At 47.0% G+C, this 27392-nt stretch overlaps 1 protein-coding gene across 2 annotated transcripts in view; it reads right to left on the minus strand.

Moving 5' to 3' along the window:
* The window catches only part of LOC147113983 (semaphorin-4B-like), a 66788-nt gene that overhangs the window by 11165 nt on the left and 28231 nt on the right, over positions 1 to 27392 (minus strand). Inside the window, exons 3-6 of one of the 2 annotated variants that reach the window (XM_085995452.1) lie at positions 12028 to 12087; positions 10997 to 11095; positions 10201 to 10312; positions 4998 to 5117 (exon numbers count right to left, since the gene is read on the minus strand). In XM_085995452.1, the coding sequence (XP_085851578.1) occupies positions 4998 to 5117; positions 10201 to 10312; positions 10997 to 11095; positions 12028 to 12087 (391 nt within the window). The remainder of the gene's footprint in view (positions 1 to 4997; positions 5118 to 10200; positions 10313 to 10996; positions 11096 to 12027; positions 12088 to 27392) is intronic. The other variant, XM_085995453.1, reaches the window with a different exon arrangement.

Genomic DNA, 27392 nt, shown 5'->3' on the forward strand with positions numbered 1-27392 from the left:
ACACACACACGTGTACACACACACACGTGTACACACACACACGTACACACACACACGTGTACACACACGTGTACACACACACACACACGTGTACACACACACACACACGTGTACACACACACACGCGTACACACACACGCGTACACACACACGCGTACACACACACACGCGTACACACACACACGCGTACACACACACACACGCGTACACACACACACACGCGTACACACACACACACGCGTACACACACACACACGCGTACACACACACACGCGTACACACACACACGCGTACACACACACACACGCGTACACACACGCGTACACGCGCACACACGCGTACACGCGCACACACGCGTACACGCGCACACACGCGTACACGCGCACACACGCGTACACGCGCACACACGCGTACACGCGCACACACGCGTACACGCGCACACACGCGTACACGCGCACACACGCGTACACACGCACACACGCGTACACACGCACACACGCGTACACACGCACACACGCGTACACACGCACACACGCGTACACACGCACACACGCGTACACACACACACACGCGTACACACACACACACGCGTACACACACACACACGCGTACACACACACACACGCGTACACACACACACACGCGTACACACACACACACGCGTACACACACACACACGCGTACACACACACACACGCGTACACACACACACACGCGTACACACACACACACGCGTACACACACACGCGTACACACACACACACGCGTACACACACACACACGCGTACACACACACACACGCGTACACACACACACACGCGTACACACACACACACGCGTACACACACACACGCGTACACACACACACGCGTACACACACACACACGCGTACACACACACACACGCGTACACACACACACACGCGTACACACACACACACGCGTACACACACACACACGCGTACACACACACACACGCGTACACACACACACACGCGTACACACACACACACGCGTACACACACACACACGCGTACACACACACACACGCGTACACACACACACACGCGTACACACACACACACGCGTACACACACACACACGCGTACACACACACACACGCGTACACACACACACACGCGTACACACACACACACGCGTACACACACACACACGCGTACACACACACACACGCGTACACACACACACGCGTACACACACACACACGCGTACACACACACACGCGTACACACACACACGCGTACACACACACACACGCGTACACGCGCACACACGCGTACACGCGCACACACGCGTACACGCGCACACACGCGTACACGCGCACACACGCGTACACGCGCACACACGCGTACACGCGCACACACGCGTACACGCGCACACACGCGTACACGCGCACACACGCGTACACGCGCACACACGCGTACACGCGCACACACGCGTACACGCGCACACACGCGTACACGCGCACACACACGCGCGCGCACACACGCGCGCGCACACACACGCGCGCGCACACACACGCGCGCGCACACACGCGCGCGCACACACGCGCGCGCACACACACGCGCGCACACACACGCGCGCACACACACACGCGTACACACACACACACGCGTACACACACACACACGCGTACACACACACACACGTACACACACACACACGTGTACACACACACACACGTGTACACACACACACACGTGTACACACACACACACGTGTACACACACACACACGTGTACACACACACACACGTGTACACACACACACACGTGTACACACACACGTGTACACACACACGTGTACACACACACACGTGTACACACACACACACACACACACACACACACACACACACACGTGTACACACACACACACACACACACACACGTGTACACACACACACACACGTGTACACACACACACACGTGTACACACACACACACACGTGTACACACACACACACACGTGTACACACACACACACACGTGTACACACACACACACACGTGTACACACACACACGTGCACACACACACACGTGCACACACACACACACACGTGCACACACACACACGTGTACACACACACACACGTGTACACACACACACGTGTACACACACACACACACACACACGTGTACACACACACACGTGTACACACACACATGTACACACACACACACACACGTGTACACACGTGTACACACACGTGTACACACACACACACGTGTACACACACACACGTGTACACACACACACACACACACGTGTACACACACACACGTGTAGACACACACACACACACGTGTAGACACACGTGTACACACACACTGGATACGAGGCAGAGTGGTTCCGGAGTGGTGGTAACCAGTACAAAAAGGAGATCGGCAATTGTTATCGGGCATCCGCATTTATTTCTCAAGAGGAAAGATGCATCCTATTGTTAATGTCTAGAGGCTCTCTTTTGAGAAGGAGCCGACAGTGATGCGGATGACGGGGATGGTGAGATAGTGGGTTGGCAAAAACCGCAAAATCATGACAGAAATGGAAAGACAAAGGCCGGAATTTTGCCGGCGCTCAGGGGGTGGGTTTGGAGGCAGGACATCCGGCAAAATCGCGAAGATTGACAGCGGGTCGGAAACCCGCTGTCAACCCGCCTCCAATCAATCTTCAAATGTCAGGTCTCCGATTTGTGCATGGACCCAACACCTAACGGCGGGAAGAGGATTATAGCCACTTAACTGCTTGTTAAAAGGCAGTTAACAGGCTTTTTCCAATTTTGACACTTCTACTGCGGGCATCGCAACATCCAGACACCACGCTAGGTAAGTGTGGCATGTTGAGAGTCTGCTGTAATGTTTATGCATTGATGACAGCTGCAGAAGTGGTGTGAAGGATCCAATGGTGCACTGGTGAGTTTCAGAGGTAAGAAAATATTGGGAAATTCATTTTTAATGTATTTAGACTTTTCTATAGGTAACAAGTTTTGAATTGTATGTGTAGTACCACCTCATTGGGAGAATCTCCCTCACTAGTGACAGATCGCTTCTATAACCTTACCTGCAGCTGCCATCTGTTCGAGCCTAAGGAGGGAGTCACTGGAGAGCCTGGGTGCAAGAGCTCACCTGTGCACCTCAATGCTGTCAAACACTGAGAAATCAGCTGTCAAAAAAAATTGTGCGTGATCCCTTTAAGAAAACCGGCAGATGACGCGTCATCAAATGATGTCATCTGACACCGGCTTCTTCTTAATTGGACGGCAAGCCCGCAGGGCGGGCTTAACAAGGCCAACTGACGCAAAATCATGTCTGTGGGCCAGATGTCGTTGGCGGCGGGACTGGAACCCGGAAGGCAGCTGACCCGCTCCCAAGCCGCCTCAAACCAGAAAATCGTGGCCAGAGTTATTCTTTAAAAGTGGCACAAAAATCGCATGATCCATCCAGACCAGCGACCCGACAGTTAACTCACTGCACCAAGCACTTGCTTGCTGCTCCCCTAAACTGCTGCTGCACTCTACAGCCAAACTTGACTTTATAAAGGCTGCACTCTCAATTCCCAAGCACCCCCAGCACAGTACTCAACATGAGATTTGCACTACAGAATCGCCAATTGATAGTTAAATGAGCTGACCCTGCCTGTTATGGTGGGGTCAGTGCTGCCAGAGGTTGGAGGGCGCTGTCTAAAATTGACATAACCGGCCCTGTGGTATTTGGGTAACTATTGCTGGTGAATGAAGGTGTTGGAAGACATGACATGAAGATATAAAGATGGCATTCCCAAAGTGATATGAGCAGTGATGCAGTGATATTAGTTGACTACATAGGACAGTACTTGAACAGGACAGTACCTGAACAGTTTGTTTATAACAGCTAATTATTTCGGTAAAAAGGTCAGCTAAATGTAAGTAGTACCTCACCAAAGGTGATGGAGGGGTGGCTGAGGGGTCTGAAACTACAGGAAACTTTGTGCTATCTGGCACTGACGGGACCGAGCTGCTGCCGTTCCCTCAAAACTGCCGTACACTCCAGAGCTAATGTTGAAACATAGAGATTTTCATCTCCGTATGAATCAACAAACCCTGTTGCTTAGCAACAGTCGGCAAGCGTCTCTGTAGCATCTCTAGCTGAAGCTGTTGCTTAGCTACAGACGTTGCAGAGCTCGACTGTTCAAAAAAAGCAAAGAAAAGAAACGAAAAGAATAAAAAACGGCTCCTGATTTTTGCTGGTGGCTCGAGCTTGCTGGATGGTTCGCCTCCGGATAACACAAAGTTTCCTGTATAGGAAATTATTTTATCATCAACCATGTTGGACCCAATGGGGAACTTGCAATGTCATCTCTGTTCCAGGAACAACCAAAATAATTGAAAGAAAATTGAAGTCCGATTTTGTTTTGTCATATCACAGTACAGCTAATCTTTGACTTTGAAGAAAGGAGATCTTAACATACATCTCTTACTCTATCAAAGGAAGTGAAGAAAAGCAGTTTCCTGAAACAAAAGTGGCAAAACAGAAGAAAAGCTCAGATTGTAATATGCAAATAACACAAGTTTAAAAAGCAACCTCTGGAAATCAAGTGCAGGGAGCCTTATACTGAGTTGGTTTCACATGATGACCAGTTAATATGTGTATCATTTAGTCAGCCCTTTTTGCAATCATTTGTATCTGGGATATTTGTGACCTTCTTAAAAGCTCCTTCTCAGGTTTTTGAGAGATTACAGAATTTTTACAGGACACTGGTCAGTTGTGCAGCACATTGAGGGACTTCAAAAAAACTAAAACAAAAGGAGGAGATCAGAGTACTCAGGCAGTCTGTAAAGCTGCATGGAGGAAGGCAGCAAAATGTAATATCCCTGGAGCCCAGGGCCCTGCTGTGTACCTCCAGTTGTGACACTGACGCAAAACAACTGATTAATCATCTTTCCTTCTTCCAACATAACATCTGATCAATACATTTATCAAAAACTTTTCATTTCTCACCTTTCAGCCAGGAATCTAATGTCTCTGTTGTGATTCGCTGATTGAAAGGACCCATTGCCCTGGAAATAAGGAATTGAGTCCCTTGGAGATCGGATGCAGTTGCAGCATACAGCAGACCATCTGATATTACAGGGTCAGAGAGAGGAGAGCTAGTTAGCCATTTATCAGCACACGAGGTCCCACAGTGGTAGCACTGATTGCATGTTATCAGCTTCACTCCACTCACATTCCAGTCTCATTTGAATTTAAAAATCATTTGTTTTTAATCCTCGATTTGAACAAGAAACAGGAGTTCCTTTTCCCCTCCCTTAGATCTCATCAATACCGCACCACATTCCCCAGTTGTGCGAATGGGTAGGCACTCAGCAATCTGTTCTCAGGGCTTTGTTAATGTTGCCTTTGAGCTAGCAGAAGCTCAAAAAGGTGGTTGTGGAAAATGGGGGGGGCTGAAAGGAGGAAATTACTTCCGATTTTACCTCACTTTGCCTCTACCCAATAAACCCACCAAGATCAGGAACTCAAGTGTATGGGAAACCACCAGCCCAAAACTGTGGCAAAGTGCTGGTACCAGCAGACCAACTCCCACCCTGATAACTGATCATCACGTTTTAAAATTTTATATATATAAAAAAGTGATGCCCAGTTACCCGAGGAGAGGGAACCGTTAACAATATCAGTTTACATGGGAGCCAGGAAGGGAAGATGTATATATATCTTCCCTTCCTGGCTCCCATGTAAGCTGATATTGTTAACGGTTCCCTCTCCTCGAATACTGTCCCCCTCACCTTCAAAGCTGCCGTCATCACCCCTCTCCTCAAAAAAATAAGTCTTGACCCCCTCCATCCTTGCAACTTACCATCCTATCTCCAATCTCCCTTTCCTCTCCAAAGTCCTTGAATGTGCCCATCTTTCCCGGAACTCCATATTTGAATCCCTCCAATCAGGTTTCTGCCCCTGCCACAGTACCGAAGCAGCTCTCTTCAAAGTCACAAATGACATCCTATGTGACTGTGACAAAGGTAAACTATCCCTTCTCGTCTTTCTCGACCTGTCTGCAGCCTTTGACATGGTTGGCCACATCATCCTCCTCCAATGCCTCTCCACCATTGTCCAGCTGGGTGGGACTGCACTCGCCTGGTTATATTCTTATCTATCTAATCGTAGCCAGAGAATCACCTGCAATAGCTTCTCTTCCCGCTCCTGCACTGTTACCTCTGGGGTCCCCCAAAGGTCTATTCTTGCCCCCTCCTATTTCTCATTGTAAGGTTCAAAAATTTCTGCAAAACCCCAAAACAGAAGAATAACCTTATTTAAAATGATTTTGGACCGTCACAGAAGAAATCTGTAAAAAGGATAAAATGTATGGTTGGGCCTAACAGAAGAATTCAAAGAGTTAAATTACACATTTTCCCTAAATGTAAGGAAGAGATTTTGGATTGTTTTAAGGAATTATTGGGCCAAAGGGATTTAAAAATAAAAATCCCAGGAAGATTTGGCTGGTTTAAAAGGGTATGTTCAGACTTGCAAAAGGCTGTGATACAGGGAAGGTGGGGTGGGCCCTCGAGTTTGGATATTGGACAGTCTGGGAATGTCCGAGGCCACCTCAGCCTTTACAGAAGGACAATGAAACCTGTTCCCGCCGAAAAACACAGAGCCAAGGTACATGAATAAAACAGTACCTATCCCCAGCAACACAAAGAAAAGAACATAGCCCTACAGGATACAACAATCAAACCACAATCCAAAACCAAAAAGAGACTGACAAACGTTTTGCATTTTTAAACTGGTTCCCAAAACCAGTTAAAGGCCAATTAAAAGTTAGATGGGCCATCCCCGAAGCTCGTTAAAGTTTTAAACCACATTAAAAATAACGAGCCCGCCAAATTTAACAAAGAAACCCGAGATTTGGCGGTCAGATAAGCCAGGCCTCAAATTAGTATAATTGAGGCCTGCCTTTTCAGTTCAACAGTCAAGTCAGTTCAGCTCAATGTTCAGTTCATCATCAGACAGCTCAGTGCAGTTCAAGTTCAGCCAACCAGTTCGAGAGAGAGATCACCATCATCGGAGACTTGAAGAAACAGAAGGAGAACGAAAGTCGCGGCAACTTAAGGCCTAAAGAAACCAACGACTACCAGTATTACCACCAACCAGGTAATACTGAGCCACCACGACCAACAAGAAACCAACCGCCGAAAATTCACAAAACCAAAGACTTGTTTCCACTCTACAGGCTAGTCCAACTTACCCCATGGTAAGATTTGGACACAAAAGACCCTAAAACTTGCCCTAACCAAAGAAAATTGGGTACTTACCCGATACATCCAATAGCACGACTAACCGCATCAGCGAACCAACCCAAACTGAAGACCCAATGCAGGTGCAGTCTTCTACCACGTCCGGGGTATGGCAGAACCCAACCGCCACAACTAAGGAGAACCCCGAAATTGCGAACCTCTACAGTCTGTCAAGAAAGTTGTTTTGGTGAGCATTTCTTGGTCCTCTGGCTTCCAACCTAGTTAGTGTAATGGGGTTGGGAGGGTAAGGCATTTTGTATATTGTAATTCTCCCTCGCTTATTCCGAGTGTTCCCCACCCTTTTAGAGTATAAGTTTTATTGTATTGTATATTTTCCTGTCTCAAAATAAAGATCTGAATTCTTTTGACTAACCCAGGTGTCTGTTGCAAGTTTATTACAACCACCAAATAAGTCCAAAGTCTTGAACAAAAGGGAGTAGGAGCGATTCGAACCACTCAAAGGAGTTAGAGGTGAAGCTGACAAACAACCCACACACCACCCCTTACATCATCTACATGCTGCCCCTCAGCGACATCATCCAAAACCACAGCGTCAAGTTTCCACATGTACACTGGGGACACCCAGCTCTACCTCAGCACCACTTCTCTTAGCCCCTCCATGGTCTCTAAATTGTCAGACTGCTTGTCCAATACTGGATGAGCAGAAATATCCTCCAACTAAATACAGGAAACTTTGTGCTATCCGGCACCGACGGGACCGAGCTTTTGCCGTTCCCTCAAAACTGCCGGACAAACCAGCGTTAATGTTGAAGCATACGGAGCTTTTCAGCTCCGAATCTGGCAACAAACACTGTTGCTTAGCAACAGCTTCTAAACAGTTGGCCGTACCTTGGAAGCGTCTCTGTCGCTTAGCAACAGCTTCAGAGAGACTTTGCAGAGCCTGACTGTTGAAAAAAAAGCCACGAGAAGAAAAAAAACCTAACAAAACAGCTCCTGATTTTTGCCGGTGGCTCGAGCTTGCCGGACATTTAGCCTCCTGATAACACAAAGTTTCCTGTATTGGGAAGACTGAAGCCATTGTCTTCAGTCCCCGCACAAACTCCGTTCCCTAGCACCTGACTCCATCCCTCTCTCTGGCAACTGTCTGAGGCTGAACCTGTGTGTCATATTTGACCGAGATGAGCTTCTAACCACATATCTACGCCATCACTAAGACCGCCTATTTCCACCTCCGTAACATTGCCCAACTCCACTCATCTGCTGCGGAAACCCTCTTCCATGCCTTTGTTACCTCTAGACCTGACTATTCCAACGCACTCCTGGTTGGCGTCCCACATTCTACCCTGCGTAAACTTGGTCATCCAAAGCTCTCCTAACTCTTAATCAAGTCTGGTTCACCCATCACCCTTGTGCTCACTGACCTACATTGGCTCCCAGTTAAGCAACGCCTCGATTTTAAAATTCTCATCCTTGTTTTCAATTTCCTCCATGGCCTCGCCCCTCCCTATCTCTGCAATCTCCTCCAGCCCAACAACCCTCAGATATCTGCGCTTCTCCAATTCTGGCCTCTTGAGCATCACGGATTTTAATCACTCCACCATTGGCGGCCGTGCCTTCAGCTGCCAAGGTCCTAAGAGCTGGAATTCCCTCCCTAAGCCTCTACGCCACTCTACCTCTCTTTCCTCCTTTAACAACATCAACTTTTATTTATATAGCGCCTTTAATGTAGTAAAACATCCCAAGGCTCTGCACAGGAGCATTATAAAACAAAATTTGACACTGAGCCACATAAGGAGATATTAGGACAGATGACAAAAAACATTGTCAAAGAAGTAGGTTTTAAGGAGCGTCTTAAAGAAGAAAAGAAAGTTGGAGAGGCGGAGTGGTTTAGGGAGGGAATTCTAGAGCTTAGGGCCTTGGCAGCTGAAGGCACAGCCACCAATGGTGGAGCGATTAAAATCGGGGATGCTCAAGAGGCCAGAAATGGAGGAGCGCAGATATCGCGGAGGGTTGTGGGGTTGGAGGAGATTACAGCGATTAAGACAGTCCTTAAAACCTACCTCGCCCTAATAGCTCCTTATGTGGCTCAAAGTCAAATTTTGTTTGATAACGCTCCTGTGAAGCACCTTGGGACGTTTTACTACGTTAAAGGTGCTATATAAATATATGTTATTGTTCTTGCATATCAGCTTGCAATCTTAGCTGGGATAGAGATTGAATCACTATTACCGTGGACACGTGGACTCGGGTTTCCCCTAATTGTATAAGTCAAGCCTTTCTACGAGAGGAAGAGTCAGAAGATACATTGACACCTCCTGTGGGCTGGACTGTCCCTTCCTGCTCCCTGAGAATGGCTTGGTGTAAGGGACAGGAGAGGAATGGAGATAAGAAGAGCAAGTATGACATAAAATAAATCAATAATCACTTTGAGGAAATAAACATTTGAACGGTTTTCTCCCTTGTACAGCATCAAATTCTCCCCCTCCCGTCAAACCTGCCACATATTAATAGTACCACTGCAGCCCCTGATTCGGGCTGTTAACATTTATTTCTCTTCTACTTTAATTTAACCTGATGGTTTGTATCCAGGAACACCACCAGCATTCTATTCTGAACATGTACTCACTTTCACCTTCTGGGTGCAATGGCCATTCTGTAGCCAAAAAAGCTTATACCTCCTCTTATAATACACCTCGCAAGAACCTCAGACACAAACCCCACACCATCCACCAGGGCTGCGCACCATCAGGCCTGTAAAGGTTTAAAGTCAATACCGGAAATGCAGTGATATGGGGATTTACCACGTAAAAACTGTTTCCATACTTGGTTCTGGTTCACCATAAAAATCTGAGCGCAGTAAATTCTGCCTCAATGCTCACTCCCTCAATCAATCAGTTACCAGATTCAGCCTTTCTATTAAAAAAGATCGGAGAGAAATTCGCAAAGACCTGCTACCACAGTGGTGTGTCGCAAAGCGGGGTCGTAAGGGCATCGTGCTTTCCCACTTTCCAGGATTACCTCTCTGTTCTCATCCTTCACCAGCTCAAAATCAGAGACCTTCTGAAATAAAAAACATCATAAATTAAAAAGTGTTACACCCGCACACCACACCAGCCCCTCACTCACTACTGCACACCACACCAGCCCCTCACTCACTACTGCACACCACACCAGCCCCTCACTCACTACTGCACACACCAGCCCCTCACTCACTACTGCACACCACACCAACCCCTCACTCACTACTGCACATCACACCAGCTCCTCACTCACTACTGCAAACACCAGTCTCATCCCTAATTGACTCACTTGTGCTGGTTCACAGCCAATGTGAGGAATATTTGCCTGAACCACAAACTCAGCTCTTTGGTTCTATTCCAAGGGAAGAACCCCTGAAAGCAGGGCAGAGTCACGAGATGGGCCAGAATTGGAGCTGATGCAATTCCTGGAACATCCATTAACAGCCAGGTCAGAAAAAGCTGCTTAAATTAAAATAATACATTTGTCCTGATTGGCAATGACATCTCTTTTCCTCTATTCACATTACTGCATCCTGTCCATGAACTGAGTGTGAAGGGTCGTGTGATAGGTTTCCATGACAACACCACTCTTATGCTTTACTGTTTATTAGTCTGAGGGAACCATTACAGCTCTGCTAGTGTCATTGACACATGAAAACTCAAACACACAGGAGAAGTGCACTATCGCACTGAGGCCTCAGTAATAAGAGAGAATTTTTCTTACAATGTAGGCACACTGTGGGTTAAAGGCGAATGTTCCGCACGTGTAAATGTGTGTGTCGTTGAGGTACTGCAGGACCCGGATAAAATTGTTGCATTCTTCCTGTAAGAAATTAAACAAAGTGATTCCCACCTCTTCCATCAGCCTTTCTCCAATCCTCCTTTCAAAAGGGAGTCAGAGCCATTGCGGAGAGCTGCTGCGCTGTTCATAGTCAAGAAAGCATCTCCAGGAGTGGCTCTTCTCAACATTTGACCTCAGGGTTCAGCTTTGTGACCTTCTCTGCATCACCTCTGTGGTGTGAAAGTCTTGGTGACCAAAACTGAACAAGGGTTTTATTTTATTCGTTCCGAGATGGTTCTATTACAAGGGAAGAACCAAGGCCAGCATTTATTGCCCATCCCTAATTGCCTTTGAGAAGGTGGTGGTGAGCCGCTGCCTTGAACCGCTGCAGTCTGAATGGTGAAGGTACTCCCACAGTGCTGTTAGGGAGGGAGTTCCAGGATTCTGACCCAGCGACGATGAAGGATCGGCGATATATTTCCAAGTCAGGATGGTGTGTGACTTGCAGGTGGCGGTGTTCCCATGCGCCTGCTGCCCTTTTCCTTCTAGGTGGTAGAGGTTGCGGGTTTGGGAGGTGCTGCCAAAGAAGCTTTGAGTGCTCAAGGTGCACATTGTGGTTTTAGCATGGCTTTTTCCAACTCAGACTTAATTTACCTAGCGATATAATTCAACGTTCTATTCAACTGGTTTGTTTTCACCATGGCAAAGAGGTTGGTTTCCCATCACAGTCCAGATCAGGTTAGCCGCACTTTATAAGAACACTCCTGACTACTGCTGTGATACAGTAAGACCAGCAGAAAGTTATAGAAGATCAGTTGGGAGAGTAACAGAGAAAAGAAGACTGGGATTAGGAGAGGGAAAGGATGCGGATTCAAATAGTTTTCAATTTCTCTTCCCTTTCCCATTTTCCTTCTTTTTGTTGGGGTGGGGGGGGACTATTATGATAAACCCTACAGATGTATATAAATACGTACCCTAGTCTTGCCTTTTGCGGTGCAGTCCTCCCTCTGCTCCTCAGAAACTTCCCACGTGATCTGCCAAAGAAACAGGCATGTGTAAATTGAGGAATGCAATGAGGAAGCAAGTAACAAGCAAACAGTAACAGTCAGCATATTCCTTCCAAGTTACCTCTGACCTTCTTAAAGACCCAATTTGGGACATGCGCCGCACATGACTGAGCCGTGCAGGGCCTATTGTTTGCAACGCACCGTGCCCAAATTCACAGTGAAGTTAACAGCTGTGAAATAAAGCTATCACGAAGAGGTGACCGAAAAAGAAAATGAGCAAAAACAGTACTTTTTATTCAATTTACAAGTAAACTTATAAGGATTTACATTTGAAACCATCATTGTGGAATGAAAAAAAAGACATTCATTGGCAATGTGCAGAGGAAAGTGAGGAGAGTAGCATAAAAGTTCCCACTGGGAATGTGGAGCACTCCACAGAAGACGGCCCGGATTTTGTGGTCGGTGGTGAAGGAGCGGTGCTCGTCGTTCACCACGCTGACAGTTGCCCACAAAGAGTTTGTGGCCTTCAGAGCAGCGACTTGCTCTAATGCGGTGTCTGCCCCAGCGCAGCGCCCTCTACAGGGCATCTGGGAGCAGATAAAGAAACAGCGAGGTTCTTTCAACCAATAAGATTGGAGAATCCTCACTAAAAGACACGCAGGGAGAATTTTAACCCCAAAATCAGGTGGGTTTGGGTCGGGTGGCATTTAAAAATGTAAAAAGTCTGAAACCCGCCCCAACCAGCCAACTTCAAGACCCAAATGCCTTTCCACTTGCCCGACGGATCCAGTTTATCTGCTTCACCCGCCCCCCCCCCCACCCCCGATCCTTCCCACCCCAACCCTTCTGATCTTCCACCTGAGGTCCTTCCCATCTCCCCCCGAAACCAACTCTTTCGATCTCCCCTCCACCAGCACCCACCCCCCCCCCCACCCGCCCCAAACGAGGCCCTTCCAATATGCCCACTCCCCCCAGACCTCCAATCTCCTCCACCATCTCTGCCTCCCTCCTCCCCGGCTGCAGCCTGGTACCGAAGGCCTACTTGACCAACAGCCAGCCAGCCAGCCTCTCAATCCGACAGGCTGCGGCTGGGAAACGGAGACAGAAAATGTTAATCAGGTCCTGCCTGTTCTTCCGAGTTTCCCAACCTCAAAACAGCTCCCCCACTCCCCCCGAGCTAATATTCAGCCCGCAGAGTCTAAACCAGGAAGTATAAAGCAGGAAATGTAAATTAGATTTAAATCATGTACAGAAAGCAAAATAAAGATTGGGAAATACAGATGGGATTAAGGAAAAGAGACAGAAATTTTTTTTTAAAAATAAATAATCCCCAACACGAATTTTCTTCTGAGGGAATGAGACTCCACACTTCTAAAAATTAATTTTTCAGGGTCAGAGGTGTTGTTCGGCAATGATTGTCACTTAACACGCCGTTAAAAACTCACTTACTCCTGAATGCACCAGCCCTAACGTTTTTAGCCATCTTTAACGGGGAACTAGTGGGCAAGTACCCCAAGTTCACAACGTTGCATTCATTTCAGTGCCAAGTCCGTCAGCAAGGACCACCCTCACCTCCAACAACAAATGCAAGCAGCTCATAGACTTCTTTGTCACTAATGTTGAGACCATCTGTTGCTTCCTTCCCTTCCCCACCAAGCCACACCTCACCCAAACTCCTATCTGCCCTAGCCCTGAACTTGCATCCTTCTCTCTTGTTTCTCTCATCGCCTCTCATAGCTCATTGACATGAATCTTGTCATTCATGTGACCTCTACCACTTAGAAGGACAAGGGCAGCAGGCGCATGGGAACATCACCACCTACAAGTTCCCCTCCAAGCCACACACCATCCTGACTTGGACCTGTATCGCCGTTCCTTCACTGTCGCTGGGCCAAAATCCTGGAACTCCCTTCCTAACAGCATTGTGGGTGTACCTACACCATATGGACTGCAGCGGTTCAAGAAGGCGGCTCACCACCATCTTCTCAAGGGCAATTAGGGATGGGCACTAAATGCAGGCCTAGCCAGCCAGCGACGCCCACATCCCATCAATGAATAAAAAAAATAATTTAAAAAATGACTTATGAAATGATACTGGGCGGCCTGCTGGTGGCGCTGTCCAGGGAGAGTATAAATACTCGGGCATGGGCCCAGCTTGCTCAGGACATTCTTTAACAGGAACTAGTGAAGGACACAACTAGATCTCCATTTTGAAAAACAGTTGATTAAAGCCTTGTTTAATACTTAGACCAAGTGCTTATTGTTTTCTTACATCACTCATCATGTGCAAGAGACCCACCTCCTCATCTCCTCCATCCCATTCCCACTAAAATGCTGAGCACCCAAAGTCCTTTCCAGCTGACATACTAAATGGTTCCCTCTCAAGACCTGTTCCCCCTCCTTTTCAAAATCATCATCACCACTCCCCTCCTCAAAAAACCCAGCCTTGACCCTTTGTCCTTGTAGATTACTGTGCCATCTCCAATCTCCCTTTCCTCCCCAAAGTCCTTGACTATGCTGCCTCCTCCCAAATCCGTGCCCATTTTTGAGTTTCTCCAATCAGGTTTCCATCCCTGCCACAGTGCCAAAACTGCCCTAGCCAAAGTCACAAATGACACTGACGGTAGCAATAATGCATTGGTTGGTTCCACTCTTACCTATCCGATCATAGCCAGAGGATGTCCAGCAATGGCTTCTTTACCCACCCCCTCACCTTTACCTTCAAAGTCACCCATGGATTCCTCTCCACATCTATGTGCTGTCCCTTGGTGACAACATCTGCAGACTTGGCATCAGCATCCACATGTATGCTGACGACACACAGCTCCAGCACTCCACCCCTCGCTCAACATCTCATTTCTCTTCTTAGGCAGTCCTTCGGAACCGAAGATGATATTAAAAATGAGTTCTCAGTGTTGTGTATGTACCTTTAAGAGAAGAACTGATTCTATACTGCAGTACCGGCAGTGACCACCCCTGTATATAAAGCCATAGCAGGCTTCTGTATTTCAGTTTTTTAACTTACCCTCTGTTCAGTAAATACCTGTTATTATTGTTCTCCTGCAGTCCGTGTATTATTGCTACTCGGACACTACACTGGCGACAGGCAGGTTCGAACTCACCTGCAGTACTGCATCACCTCACGGGGATCTTTCCCTGAAGAGAAGCTTCTGGGAGGTCGAAGTCAGAGCAATGGGCGTCGACCGCGGGCAACCGCCCAGGAATCCATCGGAGTTCGGAGAATTGCAGGGGAGGCTGTGGAGAGCTGGGCTTGGCTCCCCAGTCGAGGTGTTCCAGCAAATCGTGCTGGTAGCAGGTAGCGCGCTGACCCTTCCGGACTGCGGCGGGCTCGGGCTCGATCGAGCGGCTCTGAAAAAGGAGCCATGCAGCATCGTCGGGAGGAAAAGAGAGAGGGTGGAGTGCACAGGGCGCGGTCGGTGCTCAAGAACCGGGCAGCGTAGAGAAAATAAAATGAGAGGAAGGAAAAGTGAGATGCGCTGAAGCCGCGGGTCGCCGCCATTACCCTGTAGAACGCTAGGAGCAGCGTGGCAGCAAGGGGAAGAAGGAAAAGCGCGGGAGGCGCCATTTTAATCTATTGGGGAAGAAGAAAAAGCACGGGAGGCGCCATTTTAAACCACCCAAGATGCCGAAGAGTGGCAGTATCACTGCTTTCGACAACGAGGTAGAAGACTGGACCACGTATGTGAAAAGAATTGAAGTGTACTGCGAGGCAAATGAGGTGGCCGATGGAAAGAAGGCGTCGGTATTATTAAATTTGATGGGCACGAGAACGTACGGCCTATTGCGGAATTTAATTACCCCAGCTAAACCAATGGAGAAGTTTTGAAGAGATTGTTAATACCTTACAGGAACACCTAAACCCTACACCGCTGCTGATAGCAGAAAGATTCAAGTTCCATAAAAGAAACCAGCACAAAGATGAGAGCAATGCTGACTATCTTACGGAACTACGCAAGTTATCGAAGCACTGCCAGTTCGGAGCAGGACTGGCAGACACCTTACGGGATAAGTTTGTCTGCGGGCTCCAGAAACGACTACTTTCGGAAAAGGACCTGACGCTAGAACAGGCTTTCAGCGTGGCAGTATCCTACGAAGCAGCAGCACGGGGAGCTGCGGAAATCCACAGAAACCACAAGAATACAGCACTAACGAAATGGCGTATGGAGCAGAAAAGTGCTATCGCTGCGGTAGAACAACCCATGATCAGAAGGACTGCTGGTTTAAGGACAAAGTATGCAGGCAATGTGGGAAAATGGGGCACATAGCAAGAGTCCGCAGGTCGGGAAAGAAAACCAACACTACAAGAACTACTAAGGAAAAGTACAAGAAAGTAAAGAAATTGACAGACAGTAGTTCGAAGATCAGGAGAGTGATAAGGATTCCGGGAGCAGGAGACTAAGTTGTCTAAAGTTACACAACGTGATCGCAAAGGAGGATCACCAAACCATTTGGGTCACCCTCATGATAGCAGGGTCCCCAGTAAAGATGGAATTGGACACAGGATCAGCCCTAACTGTCATGAATCGACGAGACTATGAGCGGCTATTCCCACACATACCCTTCAAGGGTACGTCCATTGTATTGAAGACATACACGGGGCAAAAAGTCTACCCCAGAGGAAAAATAAGGGTGCCAGTTGAATACAATGGCAAGGAAACACAGAAACTGTATCTATATATACTACCAGATGGAGGACCACCATTATTGGGACGTGAATGGATCCGAAAAATACAATTGGATTGGCATTCCATTCAGGCGCTAACTGTGACTGATAAAAAGGATGATGACATCACACCTGGATGACTGTCAAAGATTCTAACTGACGCGAAAGAGGTGTTCCAACAAGGACTTGGGACTCTAAAAGGAGTAACGGCAACGATAAAAATCGAAGATAATGCAAACCCAAAATTTTTTAAGGCCAGACCGGTACCTTACGCAATCCGCCCAGCCGTTGAAGCAGAGCTGGAGAGTCTGGAGCGTTCGGTTGTGCTGTCCAAGGTGGACTGGAGCGAGTGGGCCACACCCATCGTTCCTGTAATGAAGAAATCATTGAGCAGCACGCCTGGGGAACCGAAGAAGGTTCGCATCTGTGGGGACTTCAAGGTAACTGTGAACCCAGTCCGGCACACAGTACAATATCCACATCCACGGATAGAAGATATTTTCGCCTCACTATCTGGAGGGAAACGCTTTACAAAGATTGATCTGGCCCAAGCGTATCTACAAATGGAGGTGGAGGAAGCATCTAGGAAATACCTCATGATAAACACTCACAAAGGCCTTTAACAGTACAATTGACTGGTATTCGGGGTAGCATCAGCCCCGGCTATTTGGCAGAGGGCGATGGAACAAGTCCTGCAAGGGATCCCGGGGACCCAGTGTTATTTGGACGACATCCTGGTTACGGGCAAAAATGACAGCGAACACCTTGCCAACCTGGAGCAGGTGCTCACGAGATTACAGGAATATGGGCTATGAGCCAACCGCCCCAAATGCGAGTTCTTCAGGAGACAAAGCTCGTATTGTGGCCACATGATTGATGAGGAAGGGTTGCATAAGTTGCCAGACAAGATTGAGGCTGTAGTCAAGGCTTCAGCACCGGAAAATGTGTCGCAACTGAGGTCGTTCCTCGGGTTGGTGAACTACTACCATAAGTTCTTGCCGAATTTATCTACAATTCTGCACCCACTGAACGCCCTGCTGCAAACTGGAGTAACATGGAAATGGAGTGATGAGTGTAAGCGTGCCTTTCAGAAATGTAAATGCCTAATCACTTCAAAAGAAGTATTGGCCCACTACAATCCAACACTACCGATTTGGTTAGCATGTGATGCGTCTCCCTATGGCATCGGAGCGGCGATGTCACACAAATTCCTTGACGGTTCAGAGAGGCCAATAGCCTTTGCGTCGCGCTCGTTAACCTCAGCCGAGCGTAACTACGCCCAGATTGACAGGGAGGCCCTCGGCCTGGTGTGGGGGGTGAAGAAGTTCAATCACTATCTGCACGGGCAGAAATTCACCCTACTGACTGATCATCAGCCCCTGGTCTCCATTTTTAACCCAAAGAAGGGCGTTCCGGTGATGACGGCGCAACGGCTGCAAAGATGGTCACTTTTTCTAGGGGCACATCAGTACGACATAGAGTACAAGGGTACGAAACAGCATGGAAACGCTGATGGGCTGTCGCGCCTATCGTTGCCTACGGTAGAGGAAGCACCTGCAGTGGACCCTGTTGAGATATTCCATGCGACCATAGTCGAATGTCTACCTGTTACAAACTCAAGTATAGAGAAGGAAACCCGAAATGACCCGACACTCTCTCGGGTCTATGATTTGACGGTGAAGGGATGGCCAGCACATGGCGACTCACTGTTGCCAGCATTCTCGCCAAGGAGAGAACAGCTGTCAGTGTGCCGGGGGACCTTGATGTGTGGATCCCGAGTGGTAATTCCACCCAAGTTGAGAGACAGAGTGCTCAATGAGCTTTATGAGGGTCATCTGGGAGGGGTAAAAATGAAGAGCCTAGCCAGGGTGTTTGTGTGGTGGCCGGGAATCGATAAAGAAATCGAGGATATGACCAAGAGCTGCACAGGATGCCAGAAGGTCGAAAACGCTCCACCACAGGCCCCGCTACATCCATGGGAGTGGCCCTCATCTCCATGGCAACGGGTACACATTGATTTTGCTGGTCCATTTATGGACTCATGTTCCTAATCGCTGTGGACGCCCATTCGAAATGGCCAGAGGTCATCAAAATGTCCTCCACCACCACGGAGAAAACTATTGCAGTCCTACTGACCATCTTCGCCAGGAATGGCTTGCCAGAACAGATTTGCTTCGACAATGGGCCACAGTTTGTGTCAGAGGATTTCCGGAGGTTTCTGAGGAATAATGGGGTGAAGCATTACACATCTGCCCCATATCATCCAGCCACAAATGGATTGGCTGAGAGATTTGTTCAGACCTTTAAAAAGGCCATAAAGGCAATGCATAATGACGACATACCACTACAACACAAGGTGGATAATTTCTTGTTTGCTTACCGGAATGCGACACATGCAGTCACCAACCAAGCTCCAGCCATAATGTTCTTCAACCGAAGGCTAAGATGTCGCCTGGATTTGCTCAAACCAAACATAAGACAAGATGTTGAGGATAAGCAATTCCAGCACATAAATGAGAAGCCAACCAGGAGCTTCAAGATAGGGCAACCAGTCTTGGCCCGCGACTACCGAACAGAAAAATGGCAGCCAGGAACGATATGCACACAGCAGGGACCACTAATGTACACAGTGGACATTGGAGAGAGCATCGTGAGATGCCATGCTGACCAGATTCTAGAGTCACAGGAACAAGCCAAACCCATACCACAAGCAGGTGCACCTGGTAATCAACCCGAAGTACAGATTGCGTCTACCTCAGAAGCAGTGGTATTGGAAGCTGACGAACCAACCAATGACAATGAGCCAGAATCAACTCCACCGCAAGAACAGGATACTCGAGAAAGGCGCTATCCAGTCAGGATCAGGAAGCCTCGTCAAAGACTGAACTTATAAATGATTATTTCAGTTGATGTACATAGTACAGAGAAAATTGTAATTGTAATTAGTTATTATTTAGTTGTTAAATGAATGTTATGTACTGTTTATCTAAAAGGGGAGGAATTGTTGTGTATGTACCTTTAAGAGAAGAACTGATTCTATACTGCAGTACCGGCAGTGACCACCCCTGTATATAAAGCCATAGCAGGCTTCTGTATTTCAGTTTTTTAACTTACCCTCTGTTCAGTAAATACCTGTTATTATTGTTCTCCTGCAGTCCGTGTATTATTGCTACTCGGACACTACACTCAGGTGACTGATGAGTCCAATGCGGGACCTACAGTCTCTGTCACAGGTGGGGCAGACGGTGGTTGAAGGGGCGGGTGGGTGGGGTGCTTGGGTTGACGTGCGCTCCTTCCACTTGCTCCTGGCAAAGAGACTCGAGGTATTCGGCGCCTTCCCGGGTGCTTCTCCTCCACTTTGTACGGTCCTGGGCCAGGGATTCCCAGGTTTCGGTGGGGATGTTGCACTTTTTCCAAGGAGGCTTTGAGGGTGTCCTTGAAGCGTTTCCTCTGCCCACCTGGGACTCTCTGCCGTGTCGGAGCTCCGAGTAGAGCGCTTGTTTTGGGAGTCTCGTGTCGGGCATGTGGACGATGTGACCCGTCCATCGGAGCTGATCGAGCGTGGTCAAAGCTTCGATGCTGGCCTGAGCGAGAACACTGACGTTGGTACGCCTATCCTGCCAATGGATTTGCAGGATCTTGCGGAGGCAGCATTGGTGGTGCCACTCCAGTGCTTTGAGGTGCCTGCTGTACATGGTCCATGTCTCTGAGGCATACAGGAGGGCGGGTATTACTACTGCTCTGTAGACCATGAGCTTGGTGCCGGGTTTGAGGTCCTGGTCTTCAAACACTCTCTTCCTCAGGCGACCGAAGGCTGCACTGGCACACTGAAGGCGGTGTTGGACTTCGTCATCGACGTCTGCTCTTGTTGGCAGTAGGCTCCCGAGGTATGGAAAGTGGTCAATGTTGTCCAAGGCCTCATCATGGATTTTGATAATCGGGGGGGCAATACTGTGTGGCGGGGGCAGGTTGGTAGAGGACCTTTGTCTTACGGATGTTTAGTGTAAGGCCTATGCTCTCATACGCTTCGGTGAAGGTGTTAACGATGGTTTGGAATTCAACCTCCGAGTGTGCGCAGACGCAAGCGTTGTCTGCATACTGTAATTCGACGACAGATGAAGGGACGACCTTGGGTCTGGACTGGAGGCGACGGAGGTTGAACAGTTTCCCGTTTGTTCTGTAAATTAGCTACACTCCAGCGGGGAGCTTACTGAGGGTGAGATGGAGCAATGCCGCAAGGAAGATTGAGAAGAGCATTGGTGCAATGACACAGCCTTGTTTGACCCCGGTCCATACATGGATTGGGTCTATGGTGGAACAACTGGTCAGGATCACGGCTTGCATGTCGTCGTGAAGCAGGCGGAGGATGGTGACAAACTTTTGAGGGCAGCCGAATTTGAGGAGGACACTCCATAATCCCTCACAGTTGATGCTGTCGAAGGCCTTTGTGAGATCAAAGGCGGCCATGTACAGCGGTTGGTGCTGTTCCCTGCATTTCTCTTGTAATTGGCACGCGGTGAAGATCATGTCCATTGTGCCCCTTAGTGGGCGGAATCCATATTGCGACTCTGGGATTTATTTATTTGTCGTCAGACTACTTATCCAACATCCAGTCTTGGATGAGCTGCAATTTTTCCAGCTAAACTCTGTTCCCAGTCCCGGCCACAAACTCCATTCCCTAGCCATAGAATCATAGAAATTTACAGCACAGGAGGAGGCCATTCGGCCCATCGTGTCCGTGTCGGTTGACAAGGAGCTATCCACCCTAATCCCACTTTCCAGCACTTGGTCCGTAGCCTTGTAGGTTACAGCACTTCAAGTGCATATCCAAGTACTTTTTAAATGTGATGAAGGTCTCTGCCTCTACCACCCTTTCAGGTAGAGTTCCAGATCCCCACCACCCTTTGGGTGAAAAAAATTCTCCTCAAATCCCCTCTAAAACTTCCACGAATTACTTTAAATCTATGCCCCCGGGTTATCGACCCCTCTGCTAAGGGAAATATGTCCTTCCTATCCACTCTGTCTAGACCCCTCATAATTTTATACACCTCAATTAGATCCCCTCAGCCTCCTCTGTTGCAAAGAAAACAACCCCAGCCTATCCAATCTTTCCTCATAGCTAAAATTCCCCAGCCCAGACAACATCCTCGTAAATCTCCTCTGCACCCCCTCTGGTGCAATCCCATCCTTCCTGTAATGTGGTGACCAGAACTGCACGCAGTATTCTAGCTGCGGCCTAATTAGTGTTTTATACAGTTCAAGCATAACCTCCCTGCTCTTATATTCTATGCCTCGGCCATTAACGGCAAGTATGCCTTCTTAACCACCTTATCTACCTGTCCTGCTACCTTCAGGGATCTGTGGATATGCACTCCAAGGTCCCTCTGATCTTCTGCACTTCTCAGTGTCCTACCATTTATAGTGTATTCCCTTGCCTTGCTAGCCCTCCCCAAATGCATTACCTCACACTTCTCTGGATTGAATTCCATTTGCCACTGTTCTGCCCACCTGACCAGACCTTTGATATCTTCCAAACCCTCCCTGGCCATTGTCTCTGGTTGAACCAGATTGTTTGCAATCTTGCTGTCCTATTGTCACCAAGCTGAGCTTCACACCCCATATTCACTCCAGCACAAAGACCACGTACTTCCATCTCCATAATATCGGCCACTACTTCAGTCCATCTGCTGCTGAAACCCTCATCTATGCGTCTCTCATCTCCAGACTCAACTATTTCAATGCTCTCCTGGTCGGCCTCCCATCCTCCACCCTCTGTAAACTCATCCAAAACTCTCTCCTATCCTCCACCCTCTGTAAACTCATCCAAAACTCTCTCCTATCCTCCACCCTCTGTAAACTCATCCAAAACTCTCTCCTATCCTCCACCCTCTGTAAACTCACCCAAAACTCTCTCCTATCCTCCACCAAGTCCCGCTCACCCATCACCTCTCTGAATACATTGGCTCCCGATCTCCCAACACCACCAATTTAAAATAGTCATACTTGTATTTAAATTTCTTCAGGGTCTCGTCCCATGTTATCTCTGTAACCTCCTCTGGCCCTACATGCACCACCTCCCCCCATTTTTGTCCCATTATTTGGGGCCATGCCTTCAGCTGCTCAAGTCCCACACTCTGGGAATTCCCTCCCTAAATATCTCTGCCTCGCAACCTCCCACTCCTCCTTTAAGACCGTCCTTAAAACCCTTAAAATCTTTTCAACCAAGGTTTTGTTCACCCATTCTTAATAATATGGGCAACAGAGTTTTGGATGACCTGAGGTTTATGGTGTCAGCCTTGCCTCAGTCGACTCTCTCAGTCAGAGGTTGTGGGTTCAAGCCCCTCTTCAGGACTTGAGCACATAATTTAGGCTGACACTTCAATGCAGTACTGAGGGAGTGCTGCACTGTTGGAGGTGCCATCTTTCAGATGAGACGTTAAACCGAGGCCCTATCTACTCTCTCATGTGGATTTAAAAGATCCCATGGTACTATCTGAAGAACAGCAGGGGCGCTCCCCCCAGTATCATTGGCTGTAAAGTACATCCCGAGTTTGTGAAAGGCGCTATGTCAACACAAGTTCTTTTTTTCCTTCCTTCTTTGGTTCGGCCTCCATTTTTTTTGATTACGCCACTATGAAGTGCCATAGGATGTTTTTCTACATTTAAAGGCACTATGTAAAAGCCAGTGGTTGCTGTTGAAGGAAAGGAGAAAGGAGCAAAAAAATGGAAAGAAGAAATGAAGGACGGAGGGGAAAAAAAGTGAGCACAATTTTTAAGTTCATAAATAAATAAAAAGAATTTTTCTGGGACCATCTTCTGCATAAGTATCAGCTACTATACATCTAAACTGAAAGACTGATAGTCAATACTGAGGAGGACTGCAACAAATTAAAAGACGACATTAATAAACTTGCAAAATGGGCATGTAATTGGCAAATGAATTTCAACACATATAAATGTGAGGCATTATATTTTGGTAATAAAAACATGGAGGTCACATATTACTTGGAAAACATGAATCTAAGTGGGGTAGACGAGCAAAGGGATCTCGGAGAACAAATACACCAATCACTAAAAGTAGCGACGCAGGTTAATAAGGCCATAAAAAAGCAAACCAAGCACTAGGGTTTATTTCTAGAAGAATAGAATTGAAAAGTAGTGAAGTTATGCTAAACTTGTATCGAACCTTGGTTATACCACACTTGGAGTACTGTGTTATTATAAAAAGGATATAGAGGCACTGGAGAGGGTGCAGAGAAGATTTACAAGGATGATACCAGAAATGTGAGGTTATACCCATCAGGAAAGGACGAACAGGCTGGGTCTGTTTTCTCTTGAAAAAAGACTGAGGTGGTGACCTAATAGAGGTCTTTAAAATTATGAAAGGTTTTGATAAGAGTAGACACACAGAGTGTTTCCACTTGTGGTGATGTGCAAAACTAGAGGCCATCAATATAAGATAGTCACCAAGAAATCAAATAGGTAATTCAGAAGAAACTTCTTTACTCAGAGTGGTGAGAATGTGGAACTCGCTACCACAGGGAGTGGTTGAAGCGAATAGTATAGATGCATTTAAGGGGAGGCTAGATAAGCACATGAGGGAGAAGGGAATAAAGGGTTATGCTGAGAGTTAGATGAGGAAGAACGGGAGGAGGCTAGAGTGGAGCATAAACACCAGCATGGACTGGTTGGGCCGAATAGCCTGTTTCTGTGCCGTATATTCTATGTAAAGAAGGAACAAGTCACTGATACCTGATCCTATACTGCACTGTGTGTCAGTGTCAGCTACTGTGCATCTATCTATATTAAAAAGGTTGAGTTTTGGTTCTCTTGTGATGGGGATTGGCACAAGGAAATTACATGACCAAGGATGCCATTAGTCTTCTGGTGATGTAATTGGCCAATGGGAATCATGTGACTCATGCCCCCTCCCCCATATTACTCTTCTAGCGATAAGCTCAAGTCCACCGTGTAATTTCTTGTTGAACTTCTATATTGCAATACCACTTCTGATAAAATGTACTGAAAGGGACATGATACAGGAAGCTTATGTATCTCTTAACCAAATATCTCTGGTGTAAACTAAAGTGGTAAGTCACTGAAGTCTGGTGCTGTACGCCTGTGTGTATTTCTTGTCAGTTTGTGTACATAGACAATACACACTGGATAAGACAGGACAAGTCACTGATATCTGGTAGTATATGGCTTGCTTTTCTGGGTCAGCTTCTACAAATGTACATTCCACTGCTGAATCAGTGTCTCAGATATTACAGCTGCTAAGTGTGGACTTGCATACAATGCACAGATATTGTACATAACAATGTCAGGATCTATTTAGTATGTCTTGTACCTCCCTTTAATTTTCATTCAGAAAAAAATACATACACAAAGTCACTACAGTTTTGTCACACGATATTTACAAGAAAATACATAGATAGGTTGGTGCCAATGTTATGCCCACCTTCAGAGCATTACATTATTTGGAGGGTCAAGATGACTTGGCAATGAAACCTGTGGTTCACCAGTGTCAAGGGGAGTCCAACATTCCCAACTATATTGAGAGGGATCTTGTTGGTTCTCTCAATGCCCTTTGTTAGCTTGTAGCGCATTCTTACCTTCTATGGGGATGGCCAGTACATGTGTTTGAGTCACGTAAACTTTCAGGAAAGGGCTCCAGGGTACCTCCTGGGTTTGAGGTTGAGTCTGTATATTACCTGCTCCCACAACTACATCCCAGAGATTATTCACCTAAATATTTGTTATAGGAAGAGCTGCACCTCACCACAGGGGGCACTGAATCTTCTTACAGCTAACAATGCAAGTTGTACTAGCCTGTATGTTATGTTGCAGGAGCAGTGGACAGGCTGGCTCTCCGGTGGGTAGCGGTCATGACATCTCACAAATTCCACCCGTACTTAGGATGAATGTTGATGGGGCTGTGCCCAGAAAGGTACCGGGCTACGCAGGTTCTGGTTGTTGGAGAGGGTTCAGCAGATGTCTACAAGATTAATATCAGAACATAGGATGCTGAGCTATGAAGAGTGATCGTGTACCTGGGAATTTACTAAGTTGAGGCTTAATAGAAGCTTTAAAGATTATGATTGGGCTTATAAATAAAGTACAAGAGTAAAGAAGTAATTCTGAATGTATACAAATTATCCATTAGGCCACGGTAGAGAACCTGTGTACAGGTTTGAGCATGCCATTAAAGAAAGGACATTAAAGCCAGAGAGAGCATGTGGGTTCACATTGATTATTCGGGGTTGAAGATCGATAAATTATGAAGAGAGAGTGGAGATACTCGGACTATTTCCACTGGAGCAGAGATTGCCAAGAGGAAATTTAATAGAAGTTTTTAAAATTATGAAGAGTTTTAAAAGTGAAATACTGTTTCTTCTGCTTGGGAAAACGCGGGTTGTCAATTTAAAGTTATCATTTGAAGGCAGAGAGGTTAAGATAAATTTCTTTACACAGGGTTGTTGGAGCAAGGAATGCTTTGCCACAGGGGAGAGATTTAGATAGACTTAATTGCATCTTTGAACCAAAATTAGCTAAATATTTGAAGCAGAGGAAGAAACAGAGTTATGAGGAGAGAGTGGGGCAGTGGGATCAGTTTTGTAATCCTCTAACAAAGAGTCGGCACAGACATGATGAGCCAAATGGCCTCCTTCTGTGCTATAGATTTCTATGGAAACAGATTCATTTTCCCTGCCAAATTCCAAAACCACGAGCTTCAATTCAAGATACATAAAACTGAGGTAAATAGGGAATTAAACACAGAAATTATTTAGCAAGGAGGTCACCAGCATCTGGCACAAACTACCAGCACAAGACAAAAAAAATCAGGCGAGGTTCTCCCCATCCCAATCGGGCAAAGGAAAACGCAAGATGTTTCCAAAAGGAAATATTTTTGGTTCTTGAGATCTGAAAGGATTCATAGTTATCAAATTTTGTAAATAATATAAACAATCTTTTAAAGGACAGCAAAAGGTTAAATGAATGGATAGGCTGGATGGACTAATGGTCTTTTGTCTAAAACACGCTCCACTGTTACCCCCGCATTCTGCCATTTTGGGCAGCAATCCAAAACGATGAATTTTCTAAGAGTTCCACTCTCTTACTCCCCCAACAGTTTCAGCACAGCTCGGTTGCTTATATTTCCATTCTGCAGCTGACAGTTACCCAGAATTCACCCATAGGATAACTCACATGGTTCAGAAGTATGTGAAGGAGGAACAAAGAGGCGCATTGTTTAAACACTGCCTTCATTTAATCAGGGGACCGAGTTTGTCCCAGCTGTGGCTGATAAGACAACAGTCTTCTGTCTCTGCTGCCTGAAAGGACCCCAAGTGCAATGGGCCCGAGCACAAAAACAAGAGAGAGTTCAAAGCTGCTGTCTGTAACTTGACACTAATTGCCTGCATTGAAGCTGGAGAGAAGCTGGAGTAACAAACTTACCTGGAGAAATGATTCCGTATTGTTCTTCCCAAGGTGGTAAGATGAAAGTTCATTCCCACAAACCCTCCAATGGAAAGTGACCAATCGTTCCTTGGGTCTTCATGGTGACATGGCACATGGGGATAAGATGTATCCATTAGGGAATAAGGGGGAAAAATTGATCAGGTGAAATTCTACCCCTCCCAGACTT

The sequence above is a fragment of the Somniosus microcephalus genome, chromosome 8, assembly GCF_052327205.1.
Source record: "Somniosus microcephalus isolate GS21.2 chromosome 8, FLI_Smic_1.0, whole genome shotgun sequence".
Taxonomy (NCBI): domain Eukaryota; kingdom Metazoa; phylum Chordata; class Chondrichthyes; order Squaliformes; family Somniosidae; genus Somniosus; species Somniosus microcephalus.